We start from the raw sequence: 20,413 nt of genomic DNA, 5'->3' as shown, positions 1-20,413 counted from the left end.
TAATTTATGGAATTACCAAAAAAGGTGATTAAAGCTGACTTAAACTGTGCATGCATGTAATATATTTTATATATATTATATACAGGATATATTTATATGTATGCACATGTAAAATCAGCCCAGCACTGTCTCACTCATCTAACACATTCTATTTAACTCGTCAATTCGTGTTTGAGCACTTCTGTCAGTGAACGCCGCCTGCAAAACACTAAAATAAATATCAAAGAAATAATGCAGTTAAGCAAGAAAGTAGCCTAAATAAGTAAGTTAAATACACCCTGTCTAACGGACGCGAGCGACGCAGGGCGACAAAATGCTCATTATAATCAGTGATGCTACACTGGATGCAGCACAACACAACATGATAAATCCCCGTCCGGTCTGTGAGGTACTGACAAAGAGTTCAAATGTCCTGTAAGACACTTGACAGACTAAACCTGTCGCAACGCGGTTGTGTTGCGTCCGGTTTACTTTTCTGCCACCAAGCAAGCTCAGTAACTCCTCATCTGCACGTGCTCTCTTTGAAATAGGAATCGTTGCCATATTTCTTGTTACCATCTTTTATTTATCGCTGTCTCTTTGTATTTGGCAAGTTTGGAGAGAGCCTCACCAAACTTGACCAGCCAGCTTTGCGATCACGAGAACTTGTGCAAATGCTGATGGGTGACATGAATGCAAATGACTCCAGATCGGCGATGTTGTATTTGCTTTCCCAACAAGATCCATCGCCCAACACTAAATTAATTTGCTGAATGCAAACTGTATTTTCCTGCGCTCAAATCTGCCAATCTAAAGGAAACCCTGTGTTTGAGGTAATTTGTAAATTACTATTACAGTTATTGCACTTATATACAAAACTTTGTATTATGCTTGCTATAGAGTTTGTGACGTGATGGAAGAAATGTTTTGTGATTAAACCTTAAAAAAATTGTTTGATTTTTTTATTTTTTTTTGTAGTAGGCTATGTACATTCTGCTGAAGCAAATAATTGATTTAAACTAAACCGGACTTTTATTTTGACGGGTTGACGTACCTTTACAGTTCTGTGTATGTGATGTGACGCTAGTTTTACTCAAATCAAAAGGTCAAATTAGGGATGCACCGAAATGAAAATTCTTGGCCGAAACCGAAAAAGAGAAAACCAAGGCCGAAAACCGAAACACCGAAATAAATTATGCCAATTATTAGTACCATTGAATTTATTGCTATGACCGTGTACTAACTTTACTAAAATGAAGACATTGCAATTGCATAAATTAATATTAAAGTTTCAAAGATAATTACAATTACACAAATTATAAAAAACATAAAAATACATAATTACAAATTATGCAAATATTTATTAAGCACATTGCAACAATGCACAGTATTAAATAAAATTCAAACTAAAAATGTATCCCACTCATGTGAATATTAAATAATAATGTACAGGCCTACTGGCCTGCAGAAAGGTTTTTAAATGAACTGTTCTCTCATAAAAACAAAGTGCATTTAGGTGAAGTGCATTTGAAATTGTTCTCTGTAGGACTAGAAAGTGCATTACTTCTCATATATATATATATATATATATATATACGCGGGTTCTCCGCATCCAGGCCTGGATCATTTCTCGTGTACGCTACCTTATTTCTGCATCCAAGTAATGGTCTTTATAACACGGATCAAGCACATTCGCAATAAAGTGCAGAGGATCCGAAAAGATCTCAGTGAGACGTGTGCTAACAGACTCTATAAGACTGTACTTTTCTTTGTTTTCACTTCGTGGTCCATCTCAATCTCTTTGTTAGGAGACGCTTTAGTGCTGTGAATAAAGGAATAAGAAGAGAGAGAATGACCCACTGGTGTGAAGTGAATGTCGCGGGGAGCTCGTGGTCTGCGCTATGCAGGTGCACGTGCAGGTCGCGCTTTCTGTTTGTGTCATCACAAAATTTCGGCCGTGTTGTTTTGGTGATAAAAGTCTTTCGGCCGAAAACCGGTGGCCGAATATTCGGTGCATCCCTAGGTCAAATGCTCATGAAGTGACTGTCAGAGCAGTTCTGGAGATGTTGTTCATGTGTTCACGTCTTATTTAGTGAGACAGCAGACGCTGAAATCACTGCGAGCGTCACACGCTTCAGTGTGTGTGATAAAGGAAGACGCGCTTCTGCTCCATTCATTAACAGAGACACGCAGAACATGCAGGATTCATATTTAAATAGACTGTTCCGGCTTAATATTTACAGATATTAGTCCATATCGTGATTTGATGTAAGTGCAATGACCTATTTTTGATTAATTCATTCAAAATGTGGCAAATTCCATGCCATTCCGCGTTTAACTGTAAATTCCGTTTTTATGACTGGATTCCGTGATTCCCTCCGCGTTTCCTGCATCGCGGAAATCATAGGGCCCTAGCTGTGGTATGCCAGCTCTATCTTGCAATGGATACACGCCACGACGTTCTCTTTACGTTTGCCTGCGTCCTCAAATCAAAACACTGCTGACTCCTTGCTGTATGCGATTTCGGACGCAGCGCTTGTGTCTCCTTCCGCTTTGTGGGTGACGTAAACGCGTTGTCACATAAAAAAAAAATAATTGCGAAAGAACCTGATGTGAGATTTTAAATCTATTAAAAGAGGCTTTGAGGCAGAGGAATTTGCCTCGATAATTTTTTGTAATCGAGTTTCAGTTCATCGTTTCAGCCCTATAGTGAATACACATTTCTAGGTGTGCTTGGCTCTAAAAACAGGTGGATATTGATTAGGGCTGGGTAAAAAAATCAAAATCAAGGCCACAAATGGATTTTTTTTTTTTTTTGTATGATTAATTTTATCTTAAAAAAAGGAAATAACTCGATCCTGTTTGATCAAGGAATGCGAATGTTCTGACTTTTTTCAGCATACATTTTTCATCTTGCATCAATTTTGTTGTATGCATTTGAAAATTTAGAGATGGGTTCTGTTTAAATGTACCTAAAATAAAAGATTTTAATATACAGGTTTGTGGCTCTTAATTTCTTTTTATTAATTACCCACTTGTAAACTTATGTTCACTGTTCTTTTTTATCAATTTAGTATTTGTATGAAATCTATTTTCATTGAGTTGAATCGAGTATAGAAAATCAAATCGAGAATCGAACTTGAATCGATTTGAGAGCTTCTGAATCGAAATCGAATTGCTCTGGAACCTCTGAATCGATACCCAGCCCTAATATTGATCATGTGTATAGTTTATGTGGAGTAAAACGAGCTTCTACGCCAGTGAATTGTTCTCATGAGTCATTTCAGTGAATCAGTCAAAATGGCCTGAATGATGCATTCGCAAACTCATCTGGATTTGAATGAATCCTGATTTGATAATTTAATATGCAAAGATGAAAACAAACCTTAATGACCTAAAACTTTAAATGTTTGTTTTATGCTCACCGAGGCTGCATTTATTTGATAAAAAATACAGTAGAAACATTAATATTGTTTATTTAAAATAACAGTTGTTTTTATTTGAATATATTTTAAAATGTAATTTATTCCTGTGATCAAAGCTGAATTTTGAGCATCATTCCTCCAGTCTTCAGTGTCACATCTTCAAAAAATAATTGTAATATGCTGATTTGCTGCTCAAGAAACATTTCTGATCACGATTAAAAAAAGGTCTAAAGGCACAGCAGCAAAAAAATGACTTTGATTCTAAAAGAGGGTGGAATAGGCATGGAATCCAACAATTCAGTCATTTGGAGTCAATTTTTTTTTATATTGTATGTATTATTATATGGTTTATACTATTTGCATCACATGTTATGGTAAATAATTTGGTGCTGTTTTGCTTTACAGCCTCCAACGGTCGTGTGCAGCATCTGTAAGCGAGACGGCCACCTCAAAGACGACTGCCCTGAAGACTTCAAGAAGGTCGAGCTGAAACCTCTGCCGCCCATGACCATACGCTTCAGAGAAATCCTGGACGGACTTTGCATGCTGTGTTACTGTGAGTGCTATAACATACTGCACCATCATCCATATTTAAAGGGATAGATCACTCAGAAATGAACATTTTCTGTTACTTCACTCACCCTCAGGCCATCCAAAACGTAGCTGATATTTTTTATTCGGTAGAACAGTAAAGGTTTTTTTTTTTTATCTAAAACAGTGGTGCTTGGTGATTTCATAAAATGTACGTCAATGGCTGTCATCACAAAAAAGTCCAAAAAAGCATATCAGCCAACACAAAATTACAGCTAAGGGGATTAATTTGATGTTGCCTGATTTTTGTTTTAAATCAGTGATTTATGGGTGAACCGTTCCTTTAATACGCCAACACACCCAAATCATCCCAGTCAGAGAAAATAATGTAGTCATTTAGGAGCTTAAGTGTGTATATTTGGATTTACCCTGACGTTTACTTCAGGTTGAGATGTGATGTGTTTGTGTTTGTAGGTGAGTTATCGCCGTCTCTCATCGAGCAGCAGAAGAGGGAGCAGATTCTGGGCAGTCTGGAGCGCTTCATTAGAAAAGAGTACAACAGTAAATTCCATTTTGTTACCGAAATTATTACGGAAAAATGGTTGTCAACTAAGTTTTTTCCCTTGACGAAAACAAGACTATAAAAAGGTCATGAAACAATAACTGAGACTAAATCAACATGCAATATCGTTGACGGAAAAAGACGAGACTAAAATGTAGTTAAAAGAACAAAAACATAACCAAAACCTTTTTATTTTTGTTGGAAAAAAGTGGAGCCAAAACACTTCAGACTGCTGAACAAGGTCTTTTATTAAGACCTCAGATCCTCCAATCAGAGCTTTTCTGTTAAACGGCTCTGTTATAAATCTGTACACTAGATGAGGTCAAATAAACCATGCATATGAGTCGATATTCTTTAGATCTGTTCTTATTAGTGAAAGAGCAACTTCTGATGAAATGTACAAATAGATTTCCCAAATAACAACGATCATTGCAGTTAAAATTGAGCAAATTATAATTTGTATCATTTTAACCCTTACACAGTAAGACTAAAATATGACAAAAATGTGTACGTTTCCTCTAACTAAAACTAGATTGAAATTCTCAGACATTGAGTCGACTAAAACTTGACAAAAACACAACGAGTTTATTTTATATATTTATTTTTGTTTTACTTGCCTTGGGTTCAGCTGAAAAAGTGTGTGCATCTCTGACTTATGGTGGTAATAAAAAAAAAAAGAAATCATTATCACAGCCTGTGAAAAAGGTCTGTTTGTGGAAAAAAAGAAAAACTAAACTTGCATTATTATGAGGCGCCGTGTAGGATTTAAATCAAACTTCGCTTATCAATACATACATAAAACACGTGCATATACACCTATAAATTACTCACATATACATGCATACTACTGGATGTTCAAAAATACATATATAAAATACACGTGAACACTAATATGAAATCGATACCAATACATATAATGTTAGCAATGTATGGATACACACTTGTGAATAACTTGCATATACATATAAACTTGACGCGTGCATACACCTACAGACACTCGCATATACATATAAACTTGATCCGTGCATATACACCTATTAAACACTCGCACATACATATAAACTCGCTGCATACAAACACACCTGCACATACTCGCACATACATATAAACTTGATCCGTGCATACATAAAAAATAACATTTACTATCAGTATACAGAAAAAAATGGCATTATTTGTGTACATATATATATGCAAGTGATTTCATATGTGGATGTGCGTGAATTTTCAGTGTAAAAGGAAGTCGTTTAACCGTGAACGGAAGTTACCGCATTTGCAATCATGGACAGGGATCTGTGTCATTCCTAATCGTTTGTTCAATCATACAAAAGCAAGTTTTTAATAACAAAGCAAAAGCTGAATGTTTTTTTTTTAAATACACACATGAACTGGAATATAAAGATTTTTAATAAAAAAAATTTTTGTCCAAAACTGATACATTTAGTAGATAAAATGTACTATATAGTTATACCTTATAACTATATAGAAAGGTTGTAAAATGTCTTTACTTTGTTTTTGTCTTTAATCATATACTGCATTGTGGTGCACTTTGAGATTAATTATCCACGGACCACTTTTGTACAATACCCTTTATTCACGAAACATGTTTTATTAGGTTTTGCTTGATTTGATTACCTTTGATTATCTTGATTTCAAAAGTGTGGATTTCAGGAACAGAATGTAGTAAAACTTTAAAACTGGTTAATAAAACAACATTTGTATCAAATAGTAGGCTATACAAGTTTTTTTTTCATATGATGCTTAACTATTACACTGATAAAGTACACATCCACCATCCCCTGCATCAAAAAAAAAAAAAAAAAAAAATTGTGTGCAATAGTGGCTCATATATAACTTGAGAAAATGCAAGTCTCCCCCATTAGAAGAGCTTGTGTAAACTAGCAGGCAGAAGTGCAAGTATCAAACTCTGCTGATTTGTAACATACATTAATTACAAACAAACAGCTTCTCCACATGAACTGTAGGCTCTCATGCCCTTCCATGTGAAACCTTTTTTAAGGAGAAAAAAAGTTAAATAGTTGTTACTGCATACGAGTCTTTATATATAGTTCTTTATTCTCAATGACACCAAATATCTCAGACACTGAACATTTCAGAACACCGGCGAGTTCACGGACCATGACATCACACTCACCAGCAGTAAGGTAACTGGCAGTTTCGATCTAGAAAAAGGGGAGAATTTCACAATTTCACTTATATGCAATCTTCACGAAATACCTTCCGAAAAGCTATACAAATTACAGAGAGAGTAAAATGTCCTGCCTCTAGTTAAAAAATATATAAAATGTGTCCCCAACTAAGTCCCAGTTCCACTTGAGCTTAGCCATTTTCAGAAATAAAACCCTTTCGCACATGAGTTCAAAATATTGTAGTTGAGCCCCAGCGTGAGTTTCTTTAGGCGACCGTTATTTTAGAATGTACCGCCTTAATGTTTCCATGGCGACGCGTCATGCTTGTCATGTGACAACACAGCCACAATAGATCTGTATGACACATAGATCGCTTTTATTGTATTTTTCCTGTTTTATTCAAAATATTTGCAAACATACTCACTATATTATGAAATCTATAATATTCCGATTCTGAAATATGTGCAGATAGCTTAAACACTTTTATATCGCCCGTGTTAGACTAGTCGATCTATACCTTAATTCTGAAAATGGCTAAGCTCACTAGTGGGACTGGGACTTAGTTAGGAAAGCATTTTATATTTTTTAACTAGAGGCAGTTAAACTCTCTCTGTCTCTGTGTGTGTGTGTAACTTGCATAGCGTTTGGAAGGTATTTCGTGAAGATTTCACAGACGTGAAATTCTCACCTTTTCTAGGTCGAGACTGTTACCTTACTGTTGGCGAGTGTGATATCATGGTCCGTGAACTTCGCCAGCGGATGATGATGTTGGCATCGTTTGCGTGTTATTTGCGTGTTGATGCTTTGTATGCCAGGGCTCGAAGGCCGAAGCAAAGTGCGCGATTCAGATTGTGTTTCTGACTGCAGGTGAGCAGGCAACACATTCTATTAAACTGATGGTAATTGATCTTATAATAGTAGGCGAAGAAAAAACATTCCGCTTCAAAATGCTTCAGGTGAAGCACGATCCCTGTCCATAATTGGAAATGCGGTATATAGACAGGTTACTTCCGTGCACGCTTAAACAACTTCCGTTTACACTGAAATGCCTTCCGTTTACACTGAAATGCCTTCCGTTTATACTGAAAATTCACGCACATCCACATATGAAATCACTCGCATATATATATGTACACAAATAATGCATTTGTTTTTCTTATCTGAACTGTATACGTTACTAAATGTTATTTTTTTATGTATGCGCATGTTTTATGGATGTGTATGCGCGTATGGAGTTTATATGTATGTGCAAGTGTTTAATAGGTGTATATGCATGGATCAAGTTTATATGTATGTGCGAGTATGTGCAGGTGTGTTTGTATGCAGCGAGTTTATATGTATGTGCGAGTGTTTAATAGGTGTATATGCACGGATCAAGTTTATATGTATATGCGAGTGTCTGTAGGTGTATGCACGCGTCAAGTTTATATGTATATGCAAGTTATTCACAAGTGTGTATGCATACATTGCTAACATTATATGTATTGGTATCGATTTCATATTAGTGTTCACGTGTATTTTATATATGTATTTTTAAACATCCAGTAGTATGCATGTATATGTGAGTAATTTATAGGTGTATATGCACGTGTTTTATGTATGTATTGATAAGCGAAGTTTGATTTAAATCCTACACGGCGCCTCATACATTATTGTCTCTATTGTGTGAATGAAAACAATAAGTAGTTTTCATGCTTTCAGTTCATTTCTAAATCATTACACTTATGCTAGTCACATTGGCGTATTATTTCCAAGAACCGCCCACTTAGACAGGAAGTAGCATGTAAAACCACCAACTACAGTTCGGAAAGTAAACACTGTGAGTTTAGTCCAAAGAAAAACTAACCAAGGTTATAATGATTATAAACTGATTGGTTAACTGCAGTATCCCTACTTTCTGACATAAATGAATCTGTATTCTGTGTGTTTTTGTTCAGATAAGGCCCAGCTCTGTCTGTTTGGCTCTTCTAAGAACGGCTTTGGCTTTCGTGACAGTGACCTGGACATCTGTATGACACTGGAGGGTCACGACACCGCTGAGGTCAAATCTGGTTGCCCCTTCAAAAGAGGGACATGCAATTTTTTTTTTCTCATTTTGACACTTTTTTTTTTTATATATCTGTATGATTAGGCCAATATAACAAGCATACCTTGTTTTTATTTAATTTCATTTTTGTGTCATGCCAAGTTTCCAAACTACTATAATGTGTTGATGACTGATTTCACTTACTTTAAATGGTGTTTTGTTTTTAAAAACATTCAAAAGGAGATCAGTTTGTATTATTGGCTCCTGATGTTTAACTGGTTTTGCTTTCTTGTTTTCCTCGCAGAAGCTGAACTGTAAGGAGATCATCGAGGGTTTAGCCAAGGTGCTGAAAAAGCACACAGGTACGGGAGTGATATATTTTGTGAAACTGAAGTCAGTGTGAGTTGATTGTTAGCCGGGCTGACGGATTCAATTGTTGGTGTGGTTCAGGTTTAAGGAATATCTTGCCTATCACAACCGCTAAAGTGCCTATAGTGAAGTTTGAACACAGGCAGAGTGGACTGGAGGGAGACATCAGCCTCTACAACACACTGGTGAGACACTCTCTGACACTCTATTACATGTTATTATATTATTTTATATTGCATTCAACTTTTCCAGCCTGGTTCTCATAAGAGCACTTGGAGATTTGTTTTGGTCCTCACAATGCACAAAGTGTGACCCATTAAATGTAACTATACAAAAATAATAATAATAATAGTGATAATATCATTTAGGGGTATGCCGGTATCAAATTTTCCTGTTGCGATTAATTGCTCATGCTTTTATCACGGTAAACGGTATTATCACGGCATTGGAATTTAGTAATACGCTAAATTAATATTACATAAATATATATAAATGAATATAGTAATATGCTCATAATACAGTATAACAGGTTAAAAAACTGTTTTTCTAATAACAAAAATAACTGAACATTTAAATACAATAAAGCAATACAGAAAAATATATAAAGTTAAAAGTTTTGCACCGATTAAAGTGCAAAGGAACTATGAAGACCCATAGGTATCACTTTACAATATTATCTCTTTAGTTCACCATTAACATTCACAATGAGCAATAGCTACATTTGCTACAGAAGTTATTAATCTTTGTTAAAAAATAAAATTTTTAGTTCATGTTAGCTCATTAAATAATACAGGTGCAACTTTAGATTTTATCAACGTGTTATTAAATATTGGAATACCTATTATTCCAAATATTGGAATAATACTATTATATTTATATATTTTTTATATTTTATGTGATAATGCTATAATATTTTAAAATAAAAAGGGAGTATTTAAAAAAAAAAGTATTAACATTTATTTTTTTTATATTTGCATTTGTATCCGTTTAAAAGTTACAATTAGCAAGGTTTTATATGGTTGGGTTACCCTTAAGTAATTAAATGCGCTGCCGGGTTTAGGTCAACCGATTGAAGAGAGTCAGTGAATGAAAAGTCACAGTTTTGCATTGTGCTTTGAAAACGGCGGATAGCCCAGATTTATGCTTTCAATTTAAATGGAAATATTATACAGTATTACAGTTAGTCAATAAAAAAATGGTAATTGTGTTTTAGTCTGAACTTTTTTTATTTTTTTTACACCGCACAATTCTTATTTTAGTTGTGCATGCACCACTTATGTGCATCCCTGATTATATTATATATTACATTCTCTTATGTATATATGGAAAATGGGCTTTATAATTATTATAGGTATTTAAATGTATTTATTTAAGTTGAATGTTGTTTTTGTGTGTCAGGCCCAACACAACACCCGGATGCTGGCCACATATGCTGCTTTAGACCCTCGTGTGCAGTTTCTGGGCTACACTATGAAAGTATTTGCCAAGGTAAGACCTTTGTAAAAAATAATTTTAACTTGCAGAATGCACACAGTTGCATAAAATATTCCCTATAACATTTAAGGCTAAAAGAACATGTGCACGAGTAGCTCATCTACAGTAGTAGCAAAGTTACATGCATGTTCATTTTGATTATTGCATATTCCTATAAAATCTCAACCTTTTGTTGACAAATGTAAATTGTACTTGAATTAAATTTTATTTAATCTCTTTTTCCGATGTTTTGAAAGAAAATAATACTTTTAACTTGAAGGATGCATTAAATCGATCAAAAGTGACAATAAAGACATTTATAATGTTACAAAAGATTTATATTTCAAATAAATGCTGTTCTTTTGAACTTTCTATTCAACAACGAATCTAGAATTAATGTATCTATTAAAAGGATAGTTCACCCAAAAATGAAAATTCTGTCATTAATTACTCACTTTCATGTTGTTTCATTTTTAGGTGAACTAACCCTTTTATCAGCACAACTGTTTGCAGTTTTGATAATAATCAGAAATGTTTCTGGAGCAAATCGTCATATTACAATGTTTTCTGAAGGCTCATGTGACTGAAGACTGGAGTAATGATGCTGAAAATTCAGATTTGATCACAGAAATAAATTACATTTTAAAGTTTATTCAAATAGAAAAACTTTTAATTCAAATTGTAAAAAATATTTCAAAATATTACTGAAATTACTGTATTTTTGATCAAATAAATGCAGCCTCAGTGAGCAGAAGTTACTTTTTTACCCCAAACTTTCGAACAATAGAGTACATTTTGAAGAAAAAGGTGAAGGGAAAATAATTATAATAAATATTTTTTATTGCAATAAACAAGAGCTCATAAAGCAGATGATTTAATAACGAATTAGAAAATGTTTGCAATATTTTAAATTGTGTACCATGTTCGCCAGGACAATTTAAGCTACCTTGGCTGGCCCTTAACACCACACAACATAGCTTAAATTGTCCTGGTGGTAACAAGAGTCGACAAATCTTTTCTCCTGCAGAGGAAACCTGTGGCTGCGTATGACTTTGCAGAAATCAAAAACCCAGTTTGAGGTAGTTACCAGTGATAACCCAGAGTAATGATGATGATGCTCAGGCGCTAGGGACCTCATTCTAGAGTGGGAGGGGCCAATTTCATGGTAAGCTACCGCCTGCGTCAAGTAAGGCAGCCCCTGACCAATAAGGTGCTGCCATTCACCACAACACTACCAGAATGGGTGATCTGGTTTGTGTTTTACCTCACCCAAAAAGACAAAATAAATTTTTCCCAATGTCGATGTACCAAGATGCAGTTTGCGAACATATAAATGCTTGAAAGACATCTATCTTTGATACTGAATTGGCCAAACGAAATGTACATATCTCTGCTCTTAAGAAACAAGATTAGTAGGTGCGGATGCTATTAGAGACGCAAATATTACATTCTACTGGTTTGGCAGGCTAGCTGATAAACCAGTATGATGAACCAATATGTAACAACCCAATCAGCAGAATACAAATACCTACTGCAATTAGTGACATGATGTCTGTCTTTAGACTTAACACAGGGCTAAGTGTTTAAGTAATATCTGCCTATGCACCAACAATTAAAATTGAACAAGTAGACAAAGATCAGTTCTATGGCCAACTAAAAATGCTTCTCAGGTCATCTCCTGAATAGGGTTGGCTTGATAATTTTTTTTTAAAGAACCGATCCCGATTCGATACCAAAGATCGGACGATTAAAAGTATTGGACGATACCGATATCGATCCGGTACCAGTGCGTTGTTTCTGTACCTCAATGTTTGTTGGTCTGATCATCACTCGTTTGTGTTAAACACAATCGATTAAATACAGACGACTTCATAATAAAGAAAAATAACAAATGAAAAATATGCAATTTTATATATATATCTAGATATAAACATGTAAACATATCCACCTTTGAAAGTTCAAAACACAAAGATATTGATGCGTAGTGTATTAAATCTGTGCAATAGAGTTTTTTCTTTGAGCAGGTTTAAATTTTATTTCCTGTGTGTGTGAAGAACAATTCGTAGTTCGCTGTACTCCAATGTTGTGATCTAACACCAAAATCTAAAGCATGGCACCAGCTTGACTTTGTTATTGTCAAGCAGAAGTACAGAAAGGAAGTCAAGAAAACACATACATATCACAGTGCCGACTGTGACACTGATCACAATATAGTTGTGTCATTCATAAACATTGAACCAAAGCCTTTCCATCTTTAAGTGAAACAGTCCCAAAAGATTGACATTCACAAAACAAAGCTCCTAAATCTTAGAGAGAAATACTGTAGCAGGCTTAAGGAAACGCTTCAGAACATTGCTGATACCCCAGTCTCTGGGAAGCCATGAGAAATGTGATCTATGTCACTGCTTTACAAACTTTGGGAAAGAAAAGAAGACAAAACACTGACTGGTATAATGCCTCCTTACAAATGATCCAACCAGTTTTTGAGGAAAAGCGTCAAGCTCTAGTCCGCCTCAAATTAAGACCCACAAGACAAGCAGCACAAGCATCTGTTCAGAAATGTGCCCAAGACTACAAGGACATGTTGTGCTTCAATATTGAAACTGCAAGAGATTCTAGAAATATCAAAGCTATGTATAAAGCTATCAAAACTGCAATAGGAATTACTTCCCAGACTTGAAAAGATGATTCCATCATTGAAGATGAATAAGAAAAGCTGTGTGTTGGATAGAGCACTTTAGTGAGTTATAGAGTTATAAAACTATAACTAACCTACAGGACTGTCCACTTCAGAATTGCTTCGATGCACAACCCAGAGCTAGATGAGGTGATAATCATAGTTCAAGGACTGGGCAGTGGGAAAGTCGCAGACTCTCGACACAATCATCTTCATAAAAAGTATTAGGATTAACTTACCTTTCCAGTACTCTATCTGCTGTTGCGTTCTTTGATCTTGAAATTAGCTGATGATGAATAAAATGCAGGGCAAATCTGATGCATACTCAGTTTAATTAGCGTTGGAATTTAAGACCGGATATATATCCGCTTGCCGAGATACGTTCACGTGGCCAAGTGTAAATGATAGAGTTGAAAAAAATCTGATTGATATCTGATTAGAGAGAACGCAGAAAAGTGTCAAGGTGTAAATAGACCCTATGTCACTTGCTGCCAACACACATGGTTTTCAGTTTTTTGATGTGGGAAAGTTCACATATCTTGAATTTCAGTCAGGTTGGGGAAAGCAGCTTCTACTTTTAGGCATTTGACAAATGGTGTGTGGCAGAATAAGCATCTGTCTGCACCAAAGTGAGAGTATGATATGAGAGTATAATGAAATCTATGTTCTGAGCATCCTGTTGTGTGGCGCTGAATGCTGGTATGAAGAGATTCGACTAAGTGCCTCCCACACTAGATGCCTAAGGTTTATACTCGACAAGACCTGGAGGGATAAAATCTGTTTAAATTGACAAAAAGTGCACCACTTTCTTCCCGCCTAAAATGCATTCGTCATGTGACCAGAATGCCCCCCTCCCACATTCCCCACACTATTCTGCACAGTGTGCTCAAGAAAGGTACCCATACCGTTGAAGGGCCTAAACTGAGTTACAAAGGTGTACTGAAAAGAGATCTGATAAATTTCGATCTATCATGCCAATCAGCTCCTGGATCCAGGGAGCCAAAAACCATGTTGAATGGAGGGTTGATCTATTCAGAGGAAAGGCTCAAGACCATGCTAGACATCGTGAACATGATTTATGCTATCCAATAAATGTCTGTGGCTTGTTGTTACCTGCATTGTCACTCACGATAGGTGCATGCCATTTTCGTACCATGGTTTCGTTACGTTATCCTTTTTTCAGTGCATTGGAAAGTACTGGATGCTATAGACCCCTTAATCGCCTACGTCACTGTGACGTCACCGCTCTAGCTGGAGGCAAAACATAAGGCAGAACTCATAGCAGGTGCGGTAAAAGTTTGAGGTTTTGACTTTAAAATGTCTTCTTGTTGTGTTTTTGGCTGCCAGAATAGAAGGAACAGCACTTTTCTTTCAAAACTAAAGTTTTACCGGATCCCGGCAGACATTACTTCACAGAAATCAAGAAGACAATTGTGGTTGAATGCAATACGGCGTACAGACTGGACGGAGATGATAATAAATAATGCTCGTGGTTGCAGTGCACACTTCATATCAGGTAAAATAATTTATGCATATGAACTGGTGTGTTGGTTTTATCTAGTAAATCAGCAAGTTTCTGTTTTATAGGTGAAAAGTCGCCAACCTTTAGTGCACTAGCTAGTTTAATGTTAAACAAACATACAGCGATAGATGTGTGTGCCATCCTTTGAATGGTCTCTTAAAATAATACACATTGCTAATCATAGTTCGTCCAGCGATAGGTTACATTAGAAAATAAGCCTTGACAAAATTCCCCATACCACCCAAAATTAATTCATTTGGCCGTATGGCATATGGGTCAGGTAGCCTGCTTCCATCCGCGAGAGTTAATTTAAAAAAATAGTTGTCACGGTCCCGCTGTGACAGTTCCGAACCTTCTTCTGCATCCATGTTTAATAAATCCCTCCTAAAACTTGCTAGCTTACACTTGTCAACATTGCGTGCGCGCCTCTTTTTGCCACCAGCTAAGCCCCGCCCACCCGGAGACGTTGGAATGTATACAAACTTTTAAGGGGTCTATAGTATTGACTACATGCACACTAGAGGAAAATGTAAATGTGTGTTTTGCAGCGCTGTGATATTGGTGACGCCTCCAGAGGAAGTCTGTCCTCCTATGCTTACATCCTCATGGTGTTGTATTACTTACAACAGAGAGAACCACCAGTTGTCCCTGTGTTACAAGAGGTACATAGCACTTACACAGAAATACTGTGTCAGTACCATGGTGCACTGATTGTATCAGATATCAGTACTATGGTACTGAATGATTGTGCTCTTCTGCAGATATTCGATGGGAACACTGTTCCTCAGAGGATGGTGGACGGCTGGAACGCTTTCTTCTTTGATGACCTTAATGAGCTAGTGAGTGGGATTGATTTGAGATTGTTTCTGAGCAAGGCAATTTTGTTTGTGTCATAGAACGTTGAAGAGGTTTCATTCGACTTGAATTGTATAATTTTTATTAATTTAATTTCTTTATATAACAATTTATATTAAGATTATTTATATTCTTTTTATATATAAGATATAAACCATTTAATATTTACTTTTCACCAAATACACAAATAAAAATGCTAAATGATAATATTTATTTTTGTTATTTATAATTTATAATAATAAATCCTCTGTTATTAAGAGACAAGTAATTACAAAAATAATTAGATTAATTATTAAAAATAAATATATACTATCAGTTATTGTTTTTTTGTGTGTATTCAGTGACAAGTAATTACAAAAATAAAGAATATGCTTAATATAATTATAAATAATATCAATAAATACATACAATCAGTTCTGGATCTTCATCTAGTGACAAGTAATTACTAAAAAATTAAAAAGATCCATAAATGATAGTATGTGTTTGTTTATATTATTTCTAATTATAATATTAAGCATTTTATTTATTTTTGTAATTGTCACTGAATACACAAAGAAAACAGTAACTGATAGTATATATTTATTTTTATATAATTCATAATTATACTGAGTAATCTAATTATTTTAGTAATTTCTTGCCTGCTAAAGAGACAAAACGATGAATATATATTTGTTTATATTATTTAAAAAATAATATTAATCCAATTATTTTTTTGTAATTACTTGCCACTAAATGCACAAAAAAATATTACTGATAATATATATATTCGTTTGTTAGTTATAATTATAATACTAAGTAATACTCAATAACGGATAGTATACTATATTGTTTATTTAATTTATAATTATAATCTTAATAATTATAATTGTGTATTTTGCAATTGTCACTAAATACACAAAGAAAAACAGTAAATTTTAGTATGTATTCGTTTGTTTTGTTGTTAACAACGACAACAACAAGAAATAATTGACATATTTAGCCAACCTCACTTAACATGACACGCGTTTAGTTTCTAATATTTAACATTTGTACACTTGGAGACTGTAAACAAATTCTGCAGCTTGATGCATTTTGAAGAGCACTCAGCTTGCATCAGTGAAGGTGTGTGTGTTTCTGGTGTCCAGCGGCGGCGTCTGCCAGAGATCCATCAGAATAAGGAGACCGTAGGGGAGCTGTGGCTCGGCCTGCTGCGCTTCTACACAGAAGAGTTTGATTTTAAAGAGCATGTCATCTCCATCCGCCAGCGCAAACGCCTTACCACCTTTGAGAAACAGTGGACGTCCAAATGCATCGCAATCGAAGGTTTGAAACGCTTTTTATGACTCATAACGTTTTTCTCTTTCTTTGTTCTGAAATGCACAGAAATCAGTTATTTTATTCAGGTTATTAATTCTTTTATTTATTTATTTTTATTAATTCAGCCTCTCCAGATCTGTTTTGCATCATAAAAACAGATTTTAAAATAATTGTATTAATATAAATTTGTACTTCTATTTTATTGTTAATCCATCCATTGTTTCCAAGTAGGTTTAACATTTTTAATGCACTAATATACAGTAAAAAAAAAATATATATATATATATATATATTTGTGTTTTTTATTCATTTATGATTAATTTATAACTAATTGGATATTAATTAGAATATAATAGTTTGTTTATATTATTTATAATTACTGAATTAAGAATTTTTTTTTTGTAATTAGGTTCCACAAAATACACAAAGAATCATAACTGACAGTATATATTTTTGTTTATATTATTTATCCTTTTAATATATTAATAATATATTAATATAATATTTAATTTCATTTTTATATGTATTTTTTATTTTATATTTATTCCATTGTTTCCTAGTAGAATTACAATATGTATTGCACTACAGTAAAATTTGTTATATTATAATAAATGTGTGTATGTATATAAATGCAAAGCACGAATTCATAGAATGGATCACCCTACTTGGCTGTATGTCACTATATATATATATATATATATGTATAAAAGTCATAACTAGGGGTGTAAGAAAATATCGATACACGTGAGTATTGCGATATTTTGTTTGGCGATACTGTATCTAATCTCAAAAACGTAATTTTTGAGATCGATATTTAAAAAAAAATATTTATAAAATATTTATAAAAATCGATATTTAAAAAAAAAAAAAAAACTTTTAAATTAAACAATTTAACTACGTGACATTTATAATATAAAACCAATACTAAAATGTTCCGAAAAAAACATCCCTGTTATTGCGCAAAGTTTTTGAATATCCGTTTTGTGTTTTAAAATAATTTTATAACTCTTAATGTATGCGATAATATAAATCCATTAAACGACAACACCATCTGATCTAAAGGTATAAAACAAACTGTAAAATATACAGAATATTAATCAGTATAATGCACAAGGCTTAGTTTTTCAGATTATGCCTTTGTTTTTATATACAGTACTGAATCCATATTTTTCAAATGTTTTATATACTGTACCCACTTAAATTAAACTCTGACACCGTTTAAGATAAGGGTATCAAACCAACTGTAATATATTCAGAATATTATTCTTTATAATGCACAATGCTTGGTTTTTCAGATTATGCCTTTATTGTTTTTTATATTGTTTTATTAAAGGATACTGCAAGCACTTTAATTTACCCCCCTTTACTCATACTGCACAAAAAGTGGTTCAATAACATGAATGTTACAGGGACTGATTATTACAAATGCAGATCCCACTGTGTTCTGGTTAAAATTTTTTTATTTATTTATTGCTTATGGCGGTGTTTTTAATGAAAGCTTTCCTTACAATATATACTATTCCTAAAATAAGAAATATCCCTATATATCGCCTTGCTTACAGTATCACAATATATCCTATTGCAACCCCTGTATCACCAGATTGTTGGCAATACACAGCCCTAGTCAAAACTATTTTATTAATATTATAAATGTTTGCAATTTTATGTTATATATTTAGACAAAAGTTGAGGTGACTTCACTAAATGTGATGCTTTTTAGAATTCTGGTATTTTCCAATGTTTTATTTCAACAAAACACACGTTGCATGATCCTTGAATATGCTATTTTTACATTACCAATTTTTTTTTTATATACAGATCCCTTTGACTTGAATCACAATCTTGGGGCTGGTGTTTCGCGCAAAAGTAAGCAAAACTATCTTGTTCCACAACTTTCAGTAAATATACAGGTGATTTTATCTCACTCGTTTTCTCTGTACACAGTGACTAACTTCATCATGAAGGCCTTCATCAATGGCAGAAAGTTGTTTGGCACCCCATTTTACCCTCACCCTGGAACAGAGGCTGTGAGTCACACTACAACTGCTCCTGAGTGCCATTTATCCTTCATTTCAGATCTCATTTCATCTTCATATCTCTGTCTCTCTGTCAGGATTACTTCTTTGACTCCAAGGTGCTGACAGACGGTGAACTGGCTCCTAATGACCGCTGCTGTCGGATCTGTGGGAAGATCGGCCACTATATGAAGGACTGTCCAAAGAGGCGCAGGTGCCCTGTTTACACATGCAGAAACAATTACTTTTTACAGCAATAATACATGGGAGGCAAAGTGCTTAGCTGATCTTGTTTGTTTTCAGAATGAAGAAAAAGGAGAATGAGCGTGAGGAGGAGGTTAGGGAGGAGGACAGGGAGCCCAGAGAGAGACGCTGCTTTCAGTGTGGTGATATGGGTCATGTGAGGAGAGACTGTCCCGATTACAAACACCTCCGTCAGAGAGCAGTGTCTGGACCAGGTACAGCTTAGCTAATATAGCTCATTTATTTTTTAGTTCATGAAGCCTCTAGAGCTGAACTTCTCAGACCATTTTCAAAAGCTCAAACAGTTTATGAATATATTTAATAAATGTAACACGTGGCGCAAGATCTGATGTGTCTCGCCAGAACGTGACGATATCCTTGCAAAACAGTTTGTAGGGTTTACATTAGAGCTGCACAATTAATCGTTTAAAGATGGCGATCTCAATTCAAACACCCACAAGATCTTATTCCAGACATTGCGAGTGACAGAGGAGCATGAGAAGCACAGTTTGTTGCTGTCAATGTTAATGAATCATTCATGCTGCTGCTAATCCAGAAAGAGCAACAAAAAAGTTTTTAGTTTACATGTTGTTTATTGCTGCATATAATAAATTAAAATAGAAGTTTAATTTCAAAATGCACCTACATTTTTTCTCTATATATTTAATCATTGAGGATTTCTTTAAAAGTCTAAAAATCTTGTCTTATCTCTTCTCGTGGGATGAGTGTCTCATGACACCTCTAATATTTATTTATTTATTAGTAGATCAGACCTGCCAACATGTACACATTTTTCGTACTCTGCACGCATTTTGACCCATAAGTACGCTTGTACGATTCGCTGCTCTCTAGGTACGCATTTTGTTGCGTCTCGCATTTTGCCGATTTCAGTTTCTATGCAATCTATTACGCTGATTCTGTCACTGATCCACAGTGCGTAAGTGGAGTGAAAAGCTTTCGGCCAATCAGAGCGGTGCATGTTAACCCGCCGCCCACCTGCCCCTCCTATCCACAAGCTTAGTTGGCAGTTAGGAAAGTGGTGGAATGGCTTAAAATCTAGAAGATTTTAGACAGGCCAGGTGCTGATTAACGTAAAATAAAGGTAACAGTTAGGCTATGTTTAGCCTAATTGAATTTATGAACATTAAAAATGACCATGACATCATAACAAGCAGTCCAGCTGTGACTAGCTCAGTTCAGTTCACGCGTTCATGTAGGCTAACATGTAAGGGGGGCGCTGCCAATAACGCAACTAAAAGCTGTCACAAAGAACAGGCAAAAGTAATGATTATG

At 34.8% G+C, this 20,413-nt stretch overlaps 1 protein-coding gene across 2 annotated transcripts in view; it reads left to right on the top strand.

Annotated features, from left to right (window-relative positions):
* LOC132129774 (terminal uridylyltransferase 4-like) overlaps positions 1 to 20,413 on the top strand; it is a 40,734-nt gene that overhangs the window by 14,398 nt on the left and 5,923 nt on the right. For both annotated transcript variants that reach the window (XR_009428576.1, XM_059541529.1), the window contains exons 14-26: positions 3,810 to 3,960; positions 4,410 to 4,496; positions 8,582 to 8,685; positions 8,975 to 9,032; positions 9,121 to 9,224; positions 10,438 to 10,527; positions 15,260 to 15,373; positions 15,473 to 15,550; positions 16,691 to 16,868; positions 18,681 to 18,728; positions 18,807 to 18,889; positions 18,976 to 19,091; positions 19,181 to 19,335. Coding sequence is in view for 1 of the 2 variants with exons in the window: in XM_059541529.1 (XP_059397512.1) it covers positions 3,810 to 3,960; positions 4,410 to 4,496; positions 8,582 to 8,685; positions 8,975 to 9,032; positions 9,121 to 9,224; positions 10,438 to 10,527; positions 15,260 to 15,373; positions 15,473 to 15,550; positions 16,691 to 16,868; positions 18,681 to 18,728; positions 18,807 to 18,889; positions 18,976 to 19,091; positions 19,181 to 19,335 (1,366 nt within the window). In the remaining variant the exon portion in view is untranslated. The remainder of the gene's footprint in view (positions 1 to 3,809; positions 3,961 to 4,409; positions 4,497 to 8,581; positions 8,686 to 8,974; positions 9,033 to 9,120; positions 9,225 to 10,437; positions 10,528 to 15,259; positions 15,374 to 15,472; positions 15,551 to 16,690; positions 16,869 to 18,680; positions 18,729 to 18,806; positions 18,890 to 18,975; positions 19,092 to 19,180; positions 19,336 to 20,413) is intronic.

Source organism: Carassius carassius, chromosome 46 (genome assembly GCF_963082965.1).
Source record: "Carassius carassius chromosome 46, fCarCar2.1, whole genome shotgun sequence".
NCBI lineage: Eukaryota > Metazoa > Chordata > Actinopteri > Cypriniformes > Cyprinidae > Carassius > Carassius carassius.
Note: the sequence above shows the minus strand (reverse complement) of the source record. Positions and strands in the feature narration are given on the sequence as shown.